General features: G+C 45.9%; 1 protein-coding gene across 6 annotated transcripts in view; it reads right to left on the reverse strand.

The window, feature by feature from the left end:
• Positions 1 to 437: 437 nt before the first annotated feature.
• The window catches only part of GNG7 (G protein subunit gamma 7), a 134475-nt gene continuing 117968 nt past the window's right edge, over positions 438 to 16944 (reverse strand). For 4 of the 6 annotated variants that reach the window (XM_030540819.1, XM_030540822.1, XM_030540818.1 and 1 more), the window contains 2 exons: positions 10550 to 10668; positions 438 to 6421 (listed from right to left, as the gene is read on the reverse strand). In XM_030540819.1, coding sequence (XP_030396679.1) covers positions 6296 to 6421; positions 10550 to 10630 — 207 coding nt within the window. In that variant the 5' untranslated portion in view covers positions 10631 to 10668 and the 3' untranslated portion in view covers positions 438 to 6295. Of the gene's footprint in view, positions 6422 to 10549; positions 10669 to 16560; positions 16602 to 16634; positions 16675 to 16944 lie in introns of those variants that run through there. The other 2 variants (XM_030540820.1, XM_030540823.1) reach the window with 2 other exon arrangements.

Raw genomic sequence — 16944 nt, forward strand, 5'->3', positions numbered from 1 at the left:
CTGTCTAGGCTCCTGCAATCCCATGTCTCCTGCCATTTCAGTTAGAAGATGTGTTTTCACTTCTGCCCTGAACTGCTGTGTAGGATTGTTGCTGTCATATCCCACCCCAGAGCTGCTGCAATTCTACAGCGGCGGCAGAGATTCCTGTATGTAAAGCGCTTCGGGAATTCGGGGCTAAAACCTCCACAATACAAATGCAAAATTATGCTGGCTAGCCATAGCCAATAGCAGCAGGCTCTTCAATTTGGTTCACTACCTCAAATAGTGAAAACTGGCACTGAGGTTAGTGGAGCTGCTCTCATTTTCACCAGTTGCAGATCTAGCTGGCTGTGTTTAGTCTCTGGTACTCTGGCATTCAAGGTAAGACTCTGCTCAGTCTTCAGGAACTGTGGCTGGCTGGCAGAAATGGCTGTACGAAGGATAAACAGCATACCAGGTAAAATGAAAAGTGAGCCTTTTTATTGTGTTATCAATTCACTTTTAACAACAATTCCACAAAATATTAAACACTGTGCAAGAAATAGTTCTATGGCACACCAGAAATAAAAACCAGAGATCCAAAAATGCAGACATTCTGAAGAACCTACATTACATACACTGATTACTTCCTAAAATACAGTTTTTACAACCCTTGATTTGCATTTGGCAACAATATCAGAGTTTGGCAAAATAATAATAATCGGAATAATAAACCAGAGAGAGAAATGAAGAGCGCTAAGTGTTAGATGCGTGGCTTCTTGTTTTGATGACGGAAAGGTGTTATTTTTACTCTAGTTAAATAAAGTTGACTTTTTAAGTTCTCGTAAAAGGAAGAGGGACTTTTGTTTCCCAGAACTGGGCAAAGAGCGATGAGTTCCCCATTAGCATTTCCTAAGGGCAATGAGCGGAACACCCTTCAAGCCCCTCCTCACACAGCTGGAACGTGAATTGAAGGATATGGACACAGTGCTTGAGGCCCAGAGATCACTACAGTATCAAAGGGGTTGGCTTTTTAGAAGCGCCTAGAGCTCTGCGCTCTTGTTTGTCACAGGGCTGAGTGCACCCGAGTGCAAAGGGGGCACAGAAGCAAGCATTGCTGCTCTGTCTTGTTGCCAAGTGCTCAGCTGGCCTGCTCTCCTAATGGATAAGCCTGGCTCACACAGGTAAGGATGCTGGTCAGAGCTAGGTAAGGAAAGCTGCCTTTATTCTAAGAGGAACAGGACCAAAGATGCATCCTGGAGAGGCAGAGCACTGGAGTTACATTTATAACAAGGGGACTGTTTAAGGGGGGGTTGGATGGGAAATAATCCCAAATCCTAGGCAACCATATGCCTGGTTTCAAGTACAGAGACCATCTATGGGGAAGGCCATAAGTAACATTCCAGGAGTGGGAGAACTGCCTGATCTTCCCAGCTAGAGACATCATGCAGCCTTTGTTGTGTCACTAACCTGTTTGTTGGGGCCCAGATACTTGGCACACAGCAGGGTAGCCTCCTGGCTACTTGCTAGCCCAGCAGGAAGCCGTCCAAGAGCAGGGGGAATGGGCTGGCCTAGAGATTACATCCCTGACCTTTCTATTTTAGGCAACAGCTTCACCACATGCTAAAGAAACCTCAGATAAATTTGGGAATGTGTTTGCCACCCAAAAAGGCATTTGTGGAGTAAGTGCTGAGCTGGCACTGGCTGGCTGGCCACAGATTCAGCTCACAATCATCCTCCCCCCTTTACATTCCGGAGCACTTAAAAAGTCCTGAAACTGTCTTTTTTTTGTTTGTTTTTTTTTTGGCAAATACACTAACAAAGTACAAGCAGCTACTGTAATTTGCACTTATATTTATGCTATACAAAAACATCTACGGTATGATCACCCATTTACTCAGACAAGGAAAAACTAAAAACGGTTGAGGATTTCTCCACCTAGAGGCAAGTCACCAGTTGAAGATACATCAGATACCAAGTGGCAAGGCTCCTAACAATCCTCCCGCCCCCCTCGGAAATAACTGTTCAGACCCAGCTGCCTTCGCCCTACCATTCCCCTTATATAGTGCCAAGGACTTCCATTCATCTCCATCGGTGAAGACCAAGGAGGGGCAAGGACTCCTGACAGCACAGGCCATGCACGTGTGAAGGGTTCATGAAAACCTGGTCTGAATCAGTGGGGCCCAAGCTGCCAGCTGCTCCCAGCTTCCCTCCTCCCCCTATTCTTTGCATAGCTCTTGTGGGGAAACCACAAAAACATCGACTGTATGAATCAAAGGAATTGGCTCTTGCTTGGCACATGTGGCCTGTCCCCTCTCCCCTTCCCATCTCCCCCACCTTCTCAAATTGTGTCCTGCACCAGAAGACCATTCCCCCGCAGCCCCTCTCCACACATGGGATAATATGGCAGAGGCTAGACTCCACTACAGCTTCATGGTGTAAAGGACCACCCTCCCTGGTTATCAAACCGGCTGGCATGTTAAAGGGATTCAGACAGAGGGAGGTTAGGTGAAGGTGCCGTACTGGATATGCCAGGCAGAGAGAAAGAAAAGGAAGATCGACACTAATTTGCTAAACTATTAAATGACTGGTTGGCGGAATTCAACAGCAGAATGACCTGTGGGGGAACCAAGGGTCAGCAGTTTATATGATTACTAAAGCCGAACCCTGCAGAAATGGTACAGGGGGTGAGAGCTTGACTCAGGGATGATTTGAAAGAGCTTTGGGGAGAAGATGGCAGTGGCATGGGACGCAAAAGGGCTGCTGGAAGTGGAGAGAGGGATGGCGTCAACCTCAGAGGTGTAGGTTTGGGGAGACTCCTTTGGCTGTGCGAGCTAATGACACTGGCTCGTCCTTTGCTTGGGTCTGGAGTGGAGTAGAAGTGGATAGCTTCTGCAGTAACCTCTGCCACTAGCTCTCTCCTATGCACATGAAGAGCCCAGGTCTTCTGGTTGACCCAGAAATTCATGCATCTGCCTAGATTGCCCATGATAGCACCATACACTGTTCTCTAACGTAAAGGAAGAATCAGCAATCTGGAGTAGAAAAATAAGGCTGGACCCACACTAGGTTAAGAACAGAAGGAATCTTTAGTCTACAGGAGAACGCCCCACTGGGGAGAAACCCAGACACCCCTTGGGACAGTGTTAATTTCCCACTACAGGAGTAACCTTCGACAGAGTCTTAAATCACATTGGATAAAGAAGAACAAAGGCATCGCTCGCCGATTTCATGGGAATAGCTCAGCCTACAGGAAGCCCCAAAGGTAGCTGGCTGCCCCGGGAGAGGCCCATTGGGTTTCTTGGCTGACAGAGCAAGGTTAACGCTGTGCACTAGACGGCCTACAGCAAGCTAGCAGTTCACAGTGCAAGGGAGAGGCGCGAGAATGCTGTGCCAGCCCAGAGGCCTTTAACGAGCACGTCCTGGGGACGGTTCACTGCAGAGGGAAGCAATACCCTCCCCACTGCTGCCCACTTCCTGTGGCACACAAGCGAAGGCAGGGCAGGAAAGGGAGTCACCCAGGGACCTTGGAAAGGCCAGTGGAAGGCTGAAGCTCCCTCAGCTCAGCACGAGGCCTTGGAAAGCCAGGCGAAAGCGACAGCCCGACGTACGGTATGTGTGGCAGTTTGCAGTAGTGTTACAAATGTGATTGTTCTAAAAAATTGTTTAAAAAGGCAAATGATCATGTAATAAAAAGCTGCCGGAAAAATATCTGGAACCCAGGAGATCAACAGAGCTCATCTCTCCTGCATGACAGGTGCTCCCGTCCTGTCAAAAGCCGACCCTGTCAATCAGTTGCATGAGCAGGTCGAGTGGAGTGGCATTCAGGAGAGGCAGACTCAGATTACTAGGTCCCCCCTCCCCAGTAGTAAATCTCACATTGAATGGAGAGAGGTCGAGAGTTACTCCCCAAGCAGACAGGCACTGGATGCACACTGAGTGGTAAAGAATCGAAGCTAGGTTTCTGCCCAAGGGCTGGTGTCAATGACTCAGCTATTATCCCTATAGATTTTAGCCTGTATTGTGGCACTAGCGCCCCATTTCACTCAAAGTAACTGCTGTTGGATGGCATGCCAGGAATGTGAATCCAGAGCACAGCCTGGGCTCCAGAACCGTCTTCAAGAGCATCACACGCTGCAACACTTTTCCCTTCCAGGAGCGCCAGGGACATAACTGGGGTGCAGTGCCTGCCTGCCTAGGCTGGGCTCAAGGCAAATCCCCGGTTGCTCATTTTACTATTAAAAGGTGCGTGCAGTCTCCATTATTGATATGCAAGTCTTCCCTCCCCCAGACTGCACCTCAGAAGAGCCGAAATCCTCAGAGTTCCCATGAAAGCTCAAACCCAGGTTCTCCTCTAGTGTTTCTTGTCCATTGCACAGAGATCAACCTGGTGACAGGAAGCATTCTCTGGCCTGCCATCATTTGAGGGTGCCAAAAATGCAAAGCACTGGGTTTCTATTAAAGACCTAGACATTTCCAAAAGACCTAAAACACTGGGGAAATGGCTCAGTGTGGCAGGCTTCCTAGGATTCCGTATTGGAGGCTTTTTTCCTTCTCATCCTGAACACAATCTGGACCCAAACGTGGCAAGAATATGTACAAATGGACACCCTGTGAGTCAAGTGAAAACGATTAGTACTTGCACCTTGAATTTGCCAGTATTCAACTCCTGTTTTAAATCAGAAATGAGAAATTAGTAACTGTTCTGCAGCCTCAGCAGCTTGTTCATCCTCCATCCCTCTGAAGGGCGCCACTCCCCTGCTTCTCCATAGAAAGCTGGGTATTCTCTTTTAGGAAGAGATCTAGGCCTGACTGTTTAGATAAAGCCGACAGTATTGGACAGGTTCTCTTATAAGCTGGTAAGCAAATCCGCTGCTGTGCCAGAGGACTGTTCAGAATTCTGTTGTGTTCTTATAAAATGTTCCCAGCATGCGCCCCGTGCTAACAGATCTAACTAGATGGGAGAGGCAGCAGTACTTCCCTGAGCTCTGATCTTTCTCCCAAGCACCATTTGGGTTGCACTGCAGGGGAGGGGGTGCTCAGAACTTGCACGCTGCAACAAGGATCCACAAAGCAGGTTAAAAGGCCCAGTTGTTATTACAGTCGCTTATATCCTGCAGCAGGTGACACAGGCAAAGAAGTGACTACCTCCCTTCTCCCTTGCCTGCTCTGCATCGAGTTTGTTCCCAAATTTGCAGTGCCCGTAGTTATGTTGGTAAATGAAAAATTAGTTAAATTTCATAATTCCAAGGGATGGGAACTGTTGGAGTTAATACTTTTTCCTGACAGCCTTAAACCGCCTCGCTCCTCCCTGAATAGGTTCGAATGCAACAGATTCATGTTAATGACTAATGAGAGGGAAGGAGAGCTGAGAGGTTAACAGTGGCCACTTCTAGTGTTTTGGACCTAGAATCTCTGAAGGGCCAGGATAGAAAAGTGGCAACAGGATACTGCAGAACAGAACAAATCGCACCACTCATCAGAAAAAGGCAGAACAAACCCAATTCAATGCCCTCAACATCGCAATTCTGCTAGGAAAATAGTGGCAACACCACAGAACTAAAAATCCAAACTGTGATCAGAGGGTGTAAACACCCACATCTCCTTTGCCTTGGGCCAAGCACGATTTAAGGAGAGTTATTTCATTTTTCATGGCTGATGGGTTACTCTACAAAGTATATTCCCCGCAATGGGATTCGCTTGTAACAAATACCATAAGATCACATGATGCTTCAGAACCACATGCCACATTTCATGGAGAGAGAAAGCTTCATGATTTCATTACACATTATAATGCAGCTGCCAAACACTCTGCTCTCCTTCCCCCACCAATAATTCTGAAATTACTAATTTATAATATCCATTTAAAAAACAAAATTAAAAAACAGCCACTCCCACCCTCCTCCCCAAGAAACAGAGCGATCAGACTGAAATTCTTTGAATACGTCAACTGGAATAATTAATTGAATCAAAAGTACACCCAAAGCTTTGCCCAAATACTTTAAAGGTCAAAACTCCATCTTTTTAAGAGGCCATGAATCCCATTGGCAAATGCAGTTAAATTCTTGTTTCCCCCACCACCCTGAAACTAGAATTAGTATTAATAATGCGCCCGCCTGCCCTGACGGTTTTTAAATTGGAACCCCTCTCAGTATGGAAACTGCCCAGGAGCAGCCGAGCCCCTTTCTGAACACTTCAAATTTGAGATTTTACGTTCTATTTGAATCCAACATTTAGTGTTTATCCCTCTGCGCAGTTTTAAGTTTGGGACTTGGTTTAAATTGATACAGAACGGTGCCCTGCCTGAGAGAGTGCGTGCACGCGAGAGCAAAGAAAGCTATAGGATGATACAAGGCTTTTTGTCCTTAAAAGGATTCTCCGAGGCGGGTACTCCAACCAGCAGTGGGTCATTCCTGGCATTTTGCTCACAGTAATTCATTAGTTCAGAAGATGCTTTGGAGACCTAAATGTTCAGAGAGAAAGAACAGGTTTAGTGAGAATGCCTTGGATATCCCCACAAACTCCCCTTATGGGCAGCACTCAGCCTGCACTAGACCAGCTGCTCTTCAACATTTTTGAGTTATACAGATGTGCAGCAAATACTCTAAGGAGGGGACAGAGACTGGAATTTTAGGGGTGGTGAAGTTACAAATCTAATGTTTCCCTACGGGAACTCTACAAAACTGATCACCAGAAATAAAAAGGGGAAATGAGCGTGGAAAGAAATGCTAAAGACTCAAAAAAGCGAGAGAGTTTGATTTTTTAAATTATTACTTATGGGACGGGGGAATATTTCTGTCATCTTTCAGGACGTTAGGAGAGAATACATGCCTGGAAGTGGTCATTCTCTGCTGCTAAAAATGGAGGTTTTGAAAACCACAGCATTGAAAGCATTAGAAGCCGTTACTTATGATTCTGCTTATTTTAGTTCAGAGATTTATTTTGAGAACTTGGAACCCGGAGTAACAACCCAACCAAGACACTAGATGGAAGGGCGGCTAACTTGGATGCACCTTTTAGTAATTAGAAGCCTGGGATATGTGGTTAGCTTTAAGTCAGGGAGGATTCGTCAGCTTCGGAGACCGTACTTAACACGGTATCCTTTGCTATTGACTTAATAGCTGGTTGTACATAAGGCTAACACAAAATATACAGATTCATCACATCACAGGGAGGTCTCTTCTGGTCCCAGATGAGAATTATTCATATTTAATAGCTTTATTCTAGGTTTCTATTTCAGCATCAGAGCGTGCCATTGCAAACCCTACCCGCAATCACAGATTAAAGAATGAAAAGACCCTGTTAAACTTAATTCCATCCCACATCCTTGGGTAGCACAGAATGGTCCTTTGCTTTCTAGCACTTGGTCCACAGCACATACAATCGACCCAAGCAAAGGAGCTTCCACTACTGCCCTTGGGAAAGGATTTTAGTCTAACAGATCTCACTGGTAGGAGTAATTATGAGGAGGAGGAAGACAGCCTACACGATGCCCTCGCCCCAGGATGCAGTCAGGATACATCCTCGTACAGCCTGCAGAAGAGGCGCTTACATTGGAAGATTCAGCAATTTGGTGCATTTCAGTTTCTAAACCTTCTAGCAACAACTCAGCATACAAAGAGCCAGAGGAAGACTGGTCTTGTGCTCGAGGCACTGGGCTGGGACTCTGGAGATCTGGGTTCAGCTCCAGGCTCTGCCACAGACTGACTTTGGGCAACTCACTTCATCTGTGCCTCACTTCTCCAGCCATACTTTCTCATACCCTCTGTTATTATTACTGAGGGCAGGGACCATCACTGTTTATTTGCATGGCACCTAGTACACAACCATGGTTGGAGTCTCGGACACTGGTGCAATAATACAAAAAGTACTGAAAGCCTAGGAGTCATGGCAGGATTCTAACATCAGCTGTCACTAGCCATCCTGACCAAATATGTGGAGGGGACAGTAACTACCTCTTCTGCAATCAGTGACAAGGTCAAACCTCCAGATGAAACCAACTACTCATACATGAGGCTCTAAGGAACAGTAATGACTCCTAATCCCAGAGCAAAGGGAGGGGAGAGAGATTATCTTGACAGGAGTCTGACAGTAGGTGGGTTTGAAAGCCCTGGCAGTAATCCTAAATCTTTAACTGATCTATAAACAGCTGAAATGAACTGAATAAGGGAGTAGGAAGAGAGACAACGGGGATAATACTTAGTCCGCTCACGAGTGCAGGGGACTGGACTAGATGACCTCTCGAGGTCCCTTCCAGTTCTATGATGCTATGTGATCATCTGTACGAGAGGTGTGAAAACTACAGAGGCTGGATGGCACAGTGAGTTATTCATGAACAGGAGAGAAGTGTGCAGTCAATCAGCATTGTGATGTGCTGGTGAAGCATAAAACCTGCACAGTGTCAGGTCCAGCTGAAGTCATTCATTGCTCAATTCTCTGAGTATTTAACCCTCCATCCTGGAGCTGGGGGTGAACATACTGCCATGCTCCTCTCCCAACTCATTCAACAACATGTTGGCGGTGGAGCGTCAGAGGACTGGAACAGTATTTGCATTTATCTTCATAGCTGATGTTTTAGTAATCGTTCCTCGAGGAAGCCCACCTTTTTCTCCCATGATAGAAATAGGAGTTCACCCACATTTATTTGCAATGCAGATAGACATTTCACTCCTTTTAGCTGTGAAACATCCAGAGAAGAAAACGGAGGATGTAGAAGGAACAAAAAAAAAAAAAAAAAAAAAAAAAATGTGGGGGAGGCAAAAATCATGCGCATCTGATCCACTCTCTCACAGGACCAGCAGATAGATTGCTTGGCTAGGGCTTGGTTTGTGGCTTTAAAAAAAAACAAAACACCACAACGAAAACCCAAAGTTGGCCTAGACAGCACGTCTTCTCCATACATGCTACATAGTAGTATGCTGCAGTCCCGCTGCTGCTGTTCTTTCCCCCAGCAAAGGCTCTACAATAAGCACAAAGGCAGGTAACTATACCCACACCCTGCTTGCTCTTCACCACACGTGGTTTTGGATCTGAAAGTCAGAGACACTTCGTAATACTTGGAGACTCAGCAATGTCTGTGCCAGGGAGACCTGTAATTTGTTGCGTCTTCCCCACACTGGCCTCTCAGATCAGTGCATCACTGGAGTCTGGAAAGTGGTGCCCCTAAAAACAGCTACAAAACCTCAGGCTGGATTTAAAGAGAGAAATTCCAAAGCAGAAGCAGCTCTCCCTGCCCATCAAAAGCTCAAGATGATGAATCTATCCCTGCAAGAGTTGCAGGAACTGACAGTCAAAGAAAACATTCTTCAACCAGGAAGCGTTTAAATCTTAAACCAGGAAGAATTAATGTATATTTAACCATTATTTTAGTTTTTACTGTGTCTTTCATCACCATCCAAAGGCTTTTTTTGCTCTGCTTGCTGACAGGAAGTGATTTTTCATGAACACTTCTCTGCAGTTACCCAGCCACCCACCTCCCCTCCGCTCCCCCGGAGCTTCACTTCAAGCCACTGACAGCAGAAACATTATACAACCTTCCTGCCCCTAAAAACCAGTGCATACAAGGCAAGTCATTTTCCAGATGGGAGCGACAGTGCTGGCCGTCTGGACAAGTGCAGTTCTTCCAGGGCACAAGAGCCCAGGGTTCTAAGGAGGACCTTGGGAGTCTTGTCCATTGGGGTAGAGGGGTCAGGAGAGTCACAGGAGACAATGCAGTTTGTAGGCAAGGATACGGAATGACTGCAGCCAGCGCGGCCGGTTAGTACAAGGTGCTAATGCACGAACTAGCAGCTGTACCCTTCAGCAGAAGCTGCCCACAGGAAATCCCATGCTCAATGGAGACACAACAGCCTCCTGGAGGGCTGAGAGGAGCATGGATCCCAGAACAGAGTACAGTCCTTAAGGATCCACTCTCACACCCGCTGTGCCTCCTGGGAATTGGAAAGAGGAGTCAGAGGGCATTTCCCTTTGCCCAAAACAAACTCTTCAAGAATGTTGTGATAAAATGCCTCAAAGCAGAGTTTAACGTGTGTGTGTGTACAGAGACGTTGCATTTATTTTGTATTTTAAGACACAGCAATGGCAGAGAAACAGCAGTGTAGCCAGAGACCCTTTGGCAGAGGTTGTGAACTGTGTTCAGGCAGGGTAGAGAGAAATAAAAGTTGAGATGGTTTGTGCGGTATTCATTGGGGAAGCAGAATTCACTAACAGGTGCTGCAAAACCCAAGTCCACTGAAGAGGTTACAGCAGCATGTGCCTCTGCTACAGGGTGCTTTTAGTGCAGAGTTGAGAGAACTGGTTCTGCCCATAGCATGACTGTAATGGTGACTGAATGTTTTTCCAAACAAGCGTTAACAGAGCAATATGCAGCCGTTAACAGAGGGGCAACATGCAGCCATTCCCATGAGTTAAAGGAAACTTGCTAGCAACAGGCATTGATTCAAGAGCAACATGGAAGGGACCTAATTTATTTTTTCGTAGCCCATTCTGGCACAGGCTAACAAGCATTGAACATAGAGGCCCCCCTCTTCCCCTCCTCATAACCACTGAGAGAAAGGTTACTCGTGCATGATACGCCCAATCCCCTTCTCACCTTGATCCTCTCAATTCCAGCCTCGATACGGAGCTGCTCCACCAGCTTCCGGGCCTGTGCTATGTTGTTAGTCGTTGACATTGTCTGCCATCAGTTCTAGCCCCCAGCACTTGAGAACACTACAACAAAGCAAAAAGAGAGTAAAAGGTTGGATTTAAGAAGCAAAAGGTTCACTCTGTGCTACACCCTCTCAGAAAGCTGGACAGGGAGAGAGTCTTAAAACAGCAGGATTTCACCTTCTTGTCCACTTCTTTTCTTCATACTAAACCCAATGCAACATATATAAGATGTCATTGTTCAGAACTGCAACAAGACACTCATGTAACCATTCTGGAAGAGATCTCATGTAATATGTTGTGATTCTTTCCCAAGTTCCCTTTATTAGATACATTTTGAATAAAAGGTAATTCTTCTGCTCCTGTTTATATATTATAAGGGTCTTTTCAGCAAGGGAGACGCTAACTAACTACAGAGGAAAGTGAAAAGACTATGCAGAAAGTGCTACCAAATTCACAAATTAAACAGACTGAAAAATTAACAGGAACATTTTTTCAGTTATCGTAGGTGAAACATTTTTAGTTAGACGAGTCTCATTGTTTCCTGAGGTTTCCACTGTCCTGGTCAATTTGTTGCATTTCCCTGTTGTCTCATCTCATACTTAGGGTATGTCTACATCTACAATTTTGCAGCGCTGGTTGTTACAGCTGTATTAGTACAGCTGTATAGGGCCAGCGCTGCAGAGTGGTCACACTTACAGCAACCAGCGCTGCAAGTGGTGTTAGATGTGGCCACAAGGCAGTGCTGTTGAGCGGCTTCAAGGGGGGTTAGGGGAACGCGAGAGCAAACCGCGGGGAAGCAGGTCTCCTTCCCAGCGGTTTGCTCCGGTGTTTTTTGAACCCCCGTGCAAGCAGATCTCCTTCCCCGCAGTGTGCTGTCGCGTTCCCCGAACCCCCATGCAACCAGGTCTCCTTCCCAGCGGTTTGCTCCGGTGTTTTTTGAACCCCCGTGCAAGCAGATCTCCTTCCCCGCGGTGTGCTGTCATGTTCCCCGAACCCCCCTGCAAACCGCGGGGAAGGAGATGTGCTTGCACGGGGGTTAGGGGAACGCGAGAGCAAACCGCGGGGAAGGAGACCTGCTTGATTACCAGAGAGGCTTCCTCTGGTATGCTGGGATACCTGTTTATTCCACGGAGGTCAAGAAAAACGCTGGTGAGTGTTTACACTTGATGACCAGCGCTGGATCCTCTACACCCGAATTTCAACGGGTGTACGGCCAGCTCTGCAAACAGGGAGTTGCAGCGCTGGTGATGCCCTGCAGATGTGTACACCTCCTAAGTTGCAGCGCTATAACTCCCTCAGCAGCGCTGCAACTTTGTGGTGTAGACAAGGCCTTAGACTGGAAGCTCTGAGGCAGTAACTATTTCTCTGCTCTGTGTGCATGGGGCCTCGCACAGTGGGGCCCTGATCCATGATTAGGGCCCTTCGGCACTAGCACAATACAAAAACAACACACATTACCACCACCACCACCACCCCCCAGCAATTTTTAAATGGGTGCCTTTGAAAAGCAGAGTAAGAAGCTCAAACGGTTCGATAAGGGAGAAGTCTCTGCTGGGATCTGAATTTAGATGGACAGTCAAGAAGCAGAGGAGACCCAAGGAGGTTCTTCCCAGGGCTGCAGGGGACAAGCGGGGCAATTTGTCCCAGGCCTCACAGGGGTCCTGCGAGCCCTGGCCCAGCGGCAGTCTGGGTCTTCAGTGGCATTCTGGCGGCAGGGGGCCCTTCAGTGCTGCAGAAAACGCGGAGCGATTGAAGGGCCCCCCACCACTGAAACTCCACTGAAGACCCAGACCACCGCTGGGTGAGTACAAGCGCCGCAGCTCCCCCACTTCACCCCAGGCTCCCTGAATCCTCTGGGTGACCCTGGTTCTCCCAGATTGCAGGAACAAAGGGAAAAGCTTTCACACCAGAAAGGAGCCCAGTGCTAGACAAGAAGCAGAGAAGCAAGTCAGATGAGCTGATGCAAGGCCATTACAGGGATATTTAGAGCATGTGTCTCAGATGAGGTCTTGCAAAAGAAGGCCATGAATGCACATGAAAGCCAAGTGCACAAGAACAGTGCCAGTGGAGGCGACATGTTTCAGAGGAGGTGGCAGCATGGTCCAGAGTCACAAAAAGCAACATTAAGGGATTTCATTGTCTGTCTCTGAACTGTGACCTGCTCAGCTGCCCTGGGATGGAAGGTCCAATGCAGAAGGGACTGAGACCTGGGTACCATCAATGTCGCAGAAAGTCAAATACACTGGGGGACTCTTATGACATGGTGAGTCTCCGCCGCAGCTTGTATTGTTTAGCTGTGCAGTGCAGACACAAGCAAGGTTTCAACCATGCTTACGCCTTGGATTTTAAGGCAGCTGCAGCCTGGCTCAGAACAAACACGGTTCCAAGGGGCTGCACAGGAAAGCTGAGGCAACAATTTAACTGTCCAGGACTAGGGCGCAGTGGTTTGAGTATTGGCCTGCTAAACCCAGGGCTGTGAGTTCAGTCCTTGAGGGGGCCATTTAGGGATCTGGGGCAAAAAATCTGCCTGGAGATTGGTCCTGCTTTGAGCAGGGGGTTGAACTAGATGACCTCCTGAGGTCCCTTCCAGCCCTGGTATTCTATGATTCTGGAATAAGTGTACTACATTTATCCCATGAATGAATTTGCAGAGCAGAAGCCAGTTAAATTCAGGGCAATCAAGGCAGAACAGCTGAATGCACTTTTTTAATGCCAGAAAGTAACAAAAACAATGTTGGGTGCTATCTACTTATCGGCAGGTTTATTCAAATTAAAATAAACCTCTGCTACTGCCATCCAAGTCTGTTGCTGATGAGCAACATGGCCGTCCCCTAGTGTTCAATCATGGACGCAGCACGTGATATGCAATAGTGACCCTCTGCCACAGTTTCACCCTGACCCATTTGGCAAATTTTGCTCCCTGATACCAGCCACTGACTAGTCCCACAGGCTGCTGCTACATTTGTATTACCCCAGGGCAGTTACAGAGGGGGTCATCCGAAAGATCCTGCTGGGCATCTCCTGACAGTGACTTATCCAGGAGCTGAAGGAAACTGGTGGGAACTGAGACAAGAGGGAGGAATGGTGTCAACACTGCCTCCCATCTTGCAATTCCTACGCCAATTGCCAACCCCCTGATAATTGCAATTGAACTTAAAATGAGACCAAGCACCAGGCTGCAGATGAACCACACTCCTGGATCTCTAGTCAGCCACCTACGGGAATCCTGGTGTGCCAGCTTTAATCCACAATGTTTCCAACTCAGAGAGCTTCAAAGCAGACACTAAACTGCTCTTTTTAAGAGGGAAAAACAGGCATCTGTCCTACTTAAAAATATCCCTCTCAGTCTAAATATAGACATTACAAGGGTGTATTCTAGACCAGAATGGCATGCTCTGGGCATGTTTTGCTTGGCAGAATTGTGCAATCCTCATTGAACTTTTAGATCCATGACAAATTCTACACATGAATTTCGTTCTGTAACATTGAATGCTGAAGAAAAACAAATGGTGTCTCAGCCAACATTACTAATTCTATTACTAGACTACACCCTAATGCAGTAGGGAGGAATTTCTTCAGAATTTTTCCTTCCCTGTACACTGGAACATGTTATCAGTGCAAGGTACCAACCCTTAACATACTGTTACTGGACAATTTGTAGTCAACAGTATTGTAAAAGAGCAGGCAATTTATTTATTTATTTTTAAAACAGGCGGAGGCAAGTCAGCTCCTGTAGAATTTCTAGTTTCTCAAGAAAAGCTGCAGAGAGAGAAAATCCAGGTGGTTTACACCAGAAAGTAGGTCTTGCCCCAAACTGGTGGCACCTGCAACTACCCAAATCCAAACTCTGGTAACTCTGCACCTCAGGGCATCATGGTATCCGGAATTAAAAAGTGATGGGATCCTGCAAAAATCTTAATTGTATGTCTCAGCACAACTACCCTCACGAGACCCAAATGTCACAATCTTAAAACCTTTGCTTCTCCGCTGTACAATCTGCCTCCTAGAGATTGCCTATAAGGGTGCTTGGCACAGCTTTAACTTTCATGACTCAGCACTTTCCTAGACACAGTCTGACTAGGGAGAGCGCGTGCGTAGGACGCTCCAAGATTTGATCTTTTCCCATGATAAAGCAACCACAGTTCCACCTCCCTCTCACACATAACAGAGTTTTGAAAATAGTTGCTTTAAAAAGTAGCCTTTTGAGACTGTACCAACATAGGCTGGGAGTTGCAAAAGGCACCTTATCTTGAAAAAAGGTTATTATGGTGTGAAGAGCTACACAAGAACTGCTAGTCTCCCTAACAAATACTGACAAATTCAGAAGAGGAATGTCAGTGGCCTGTGATGCGACCTTGTATCATTTATAGGAAGCAAACTTATTTAGCACTGAGCTCTTATACTTAAATTAAGCCAGAATTAGATATTAATTAGTAGTACGTGTCTATGGTATTAACAGTGTGAAAGGCAGGCTGGTTTTAGTGCAGCCAACAGCGTGTTTGGATCAGTGATGTCTCATTTACGTATCTAAAGAAAGTAAGTTACAGCCTGGTGAAATATCCTATTAGACAGCAGGATTATCATTAAAAAGGGAGCTACAGTGGAGTACTTCCTACAGCATATGCAGCGATATTAGGACCAGGGAAGAGAACCATCAAGACCTTACTGCAAATAAAGCAGCCAAATAGTCATTGTTAAAATATTAATTGTTCATCTGGATAAGGACTTATCACAGAGCTGAAGGGTGGACATACAAGCAACCAGACACCATTTATGTTTGCAACAGCACAAGTCACTTGTGTGTACCTTTACAGCTTTCTGTTTATGGAACACCACCGGTGAATCAGCCAAAACCTGTTATTTAACGAAGTTAGTACAATTCACTGCTTAGGGTATTGACATAAGTGCAAGATCACGCACAAATTTGAGCTAATTTACATCAACATTCAGCTTAGTTTCCAGATGAGAGACATAAATCTGACACAGCAAAGGACAGGTCTTGTCACCATGCTCCGCAGGGTTATCTGCCTCTTCTGCTAGCTTTACAATTCTTAAGCCAATAGTCTAAATTAAACCTTTTGCAAAGGGCAAAAGTCCTTACTCCTCCCATGTCCTGGCTTAAGAGGGTCCATCTGCAGCTACACATTGTCTATCGACTGTAATAGTTTGCAACACAGAACCAATGAATGCATGTCCTTCACTTTTAACATATAAATGACGTTTCATTTAGTCACTTCAAGAAGTGCAGAAGAAATCCCTCAAATGGTTAATTTGGAAAAAGCCCACAAATAACTCATTCTTTTGAAGGTAGGCAGATTTCCTTCTGCTGCACTATACTATTTTTTTTGACAAAAACTCCCCCAGCTGATGGGGATAGTAATGGGACATACCAACAAACAACATTTGAGCGCAATATAATCCACGTTCTACCCATTTCAAAGCAGAGCATCACTAAGAGCCACTGCTGGTATGTTTATTAGTTTTATGGCAACAAAAAGATGAGGTGGGACAACAGCCCTGCCCAAGAGTTTCCAATCTAAGTTTTAGATGTGACACCAAGCAGGGAGGAAGGAATACGATCATAAGGATACTCTGTTTAGATAAGTGCATGAAGTAGTACACATACCAACATCTGCAGGCTACTGCGATGTAATGGTTTGAGAAAGTGCAACCTAAAGGCTCCCTTAAAATAAAGAATGGAGAGCAACATAAACCCATAACATAAAACTATTCAACATCAGAAGGCATCAGGCTAAGCATGAACTACGTTACTGTTACACTGTTGAGAAACTGACGACTACATTTCCCTGGGAATGTTCTCCTGGTAAGTCCCGAGTAGACGAACAGATGCTAAAGATGGAGAACATCCTAATGAATATGCTAAACCTTGCTTTGCTCATTCAAGCAATAAAGACACTGAAATAATAACTAGAAAAGGACATGAAAAAAGACCTGAAGAAGAGCTCTGGGTTGCTTGAAAGCTTGTCTCTCTCACCAACAGAAGTTGGTTCAATAAAAGAACCAACCTTGTCTCTCTAGTATCCTGGGACCAACACAGCTACAACACTGCAAAAGAAAAAGAAAAAGAAAGTTCAAGTGTCTTGAAGATCAATACGATGCATACAACAAAAGGACAATGTATATTTCTGCTCTGTGAGGCTATGAAATTGTCCATATTGCCTCGGTACACCCCGGAATGCAAGTTCAGAAACAGAATGGCGTTTGAACGAGTAACCTATGTTTAAATGACAAGCCCTGTTTACAGTTATGGTAGAAAGCAGTTGATCATTTTTGCAGGAGTATGTCACTTTACACCGCCTTTTTATTTTGCATCTT

The sequence above is a fragment of the Gopherus evgoodei genome, chromosome 22, assembly GCF_007399415.2.
Source record: "Gopherus evgoodei ecotype Sinaloan lineage chromosome 22, rGopEvg1_v1.p, whole genome shotgun sequence".
NCBI classification, from domain to species: domain Eukaryota; kingdom Metazoa; phylum Chordata; order Testudines; family Testudinidae; genus Gopherus; species Gopherus evgoodei.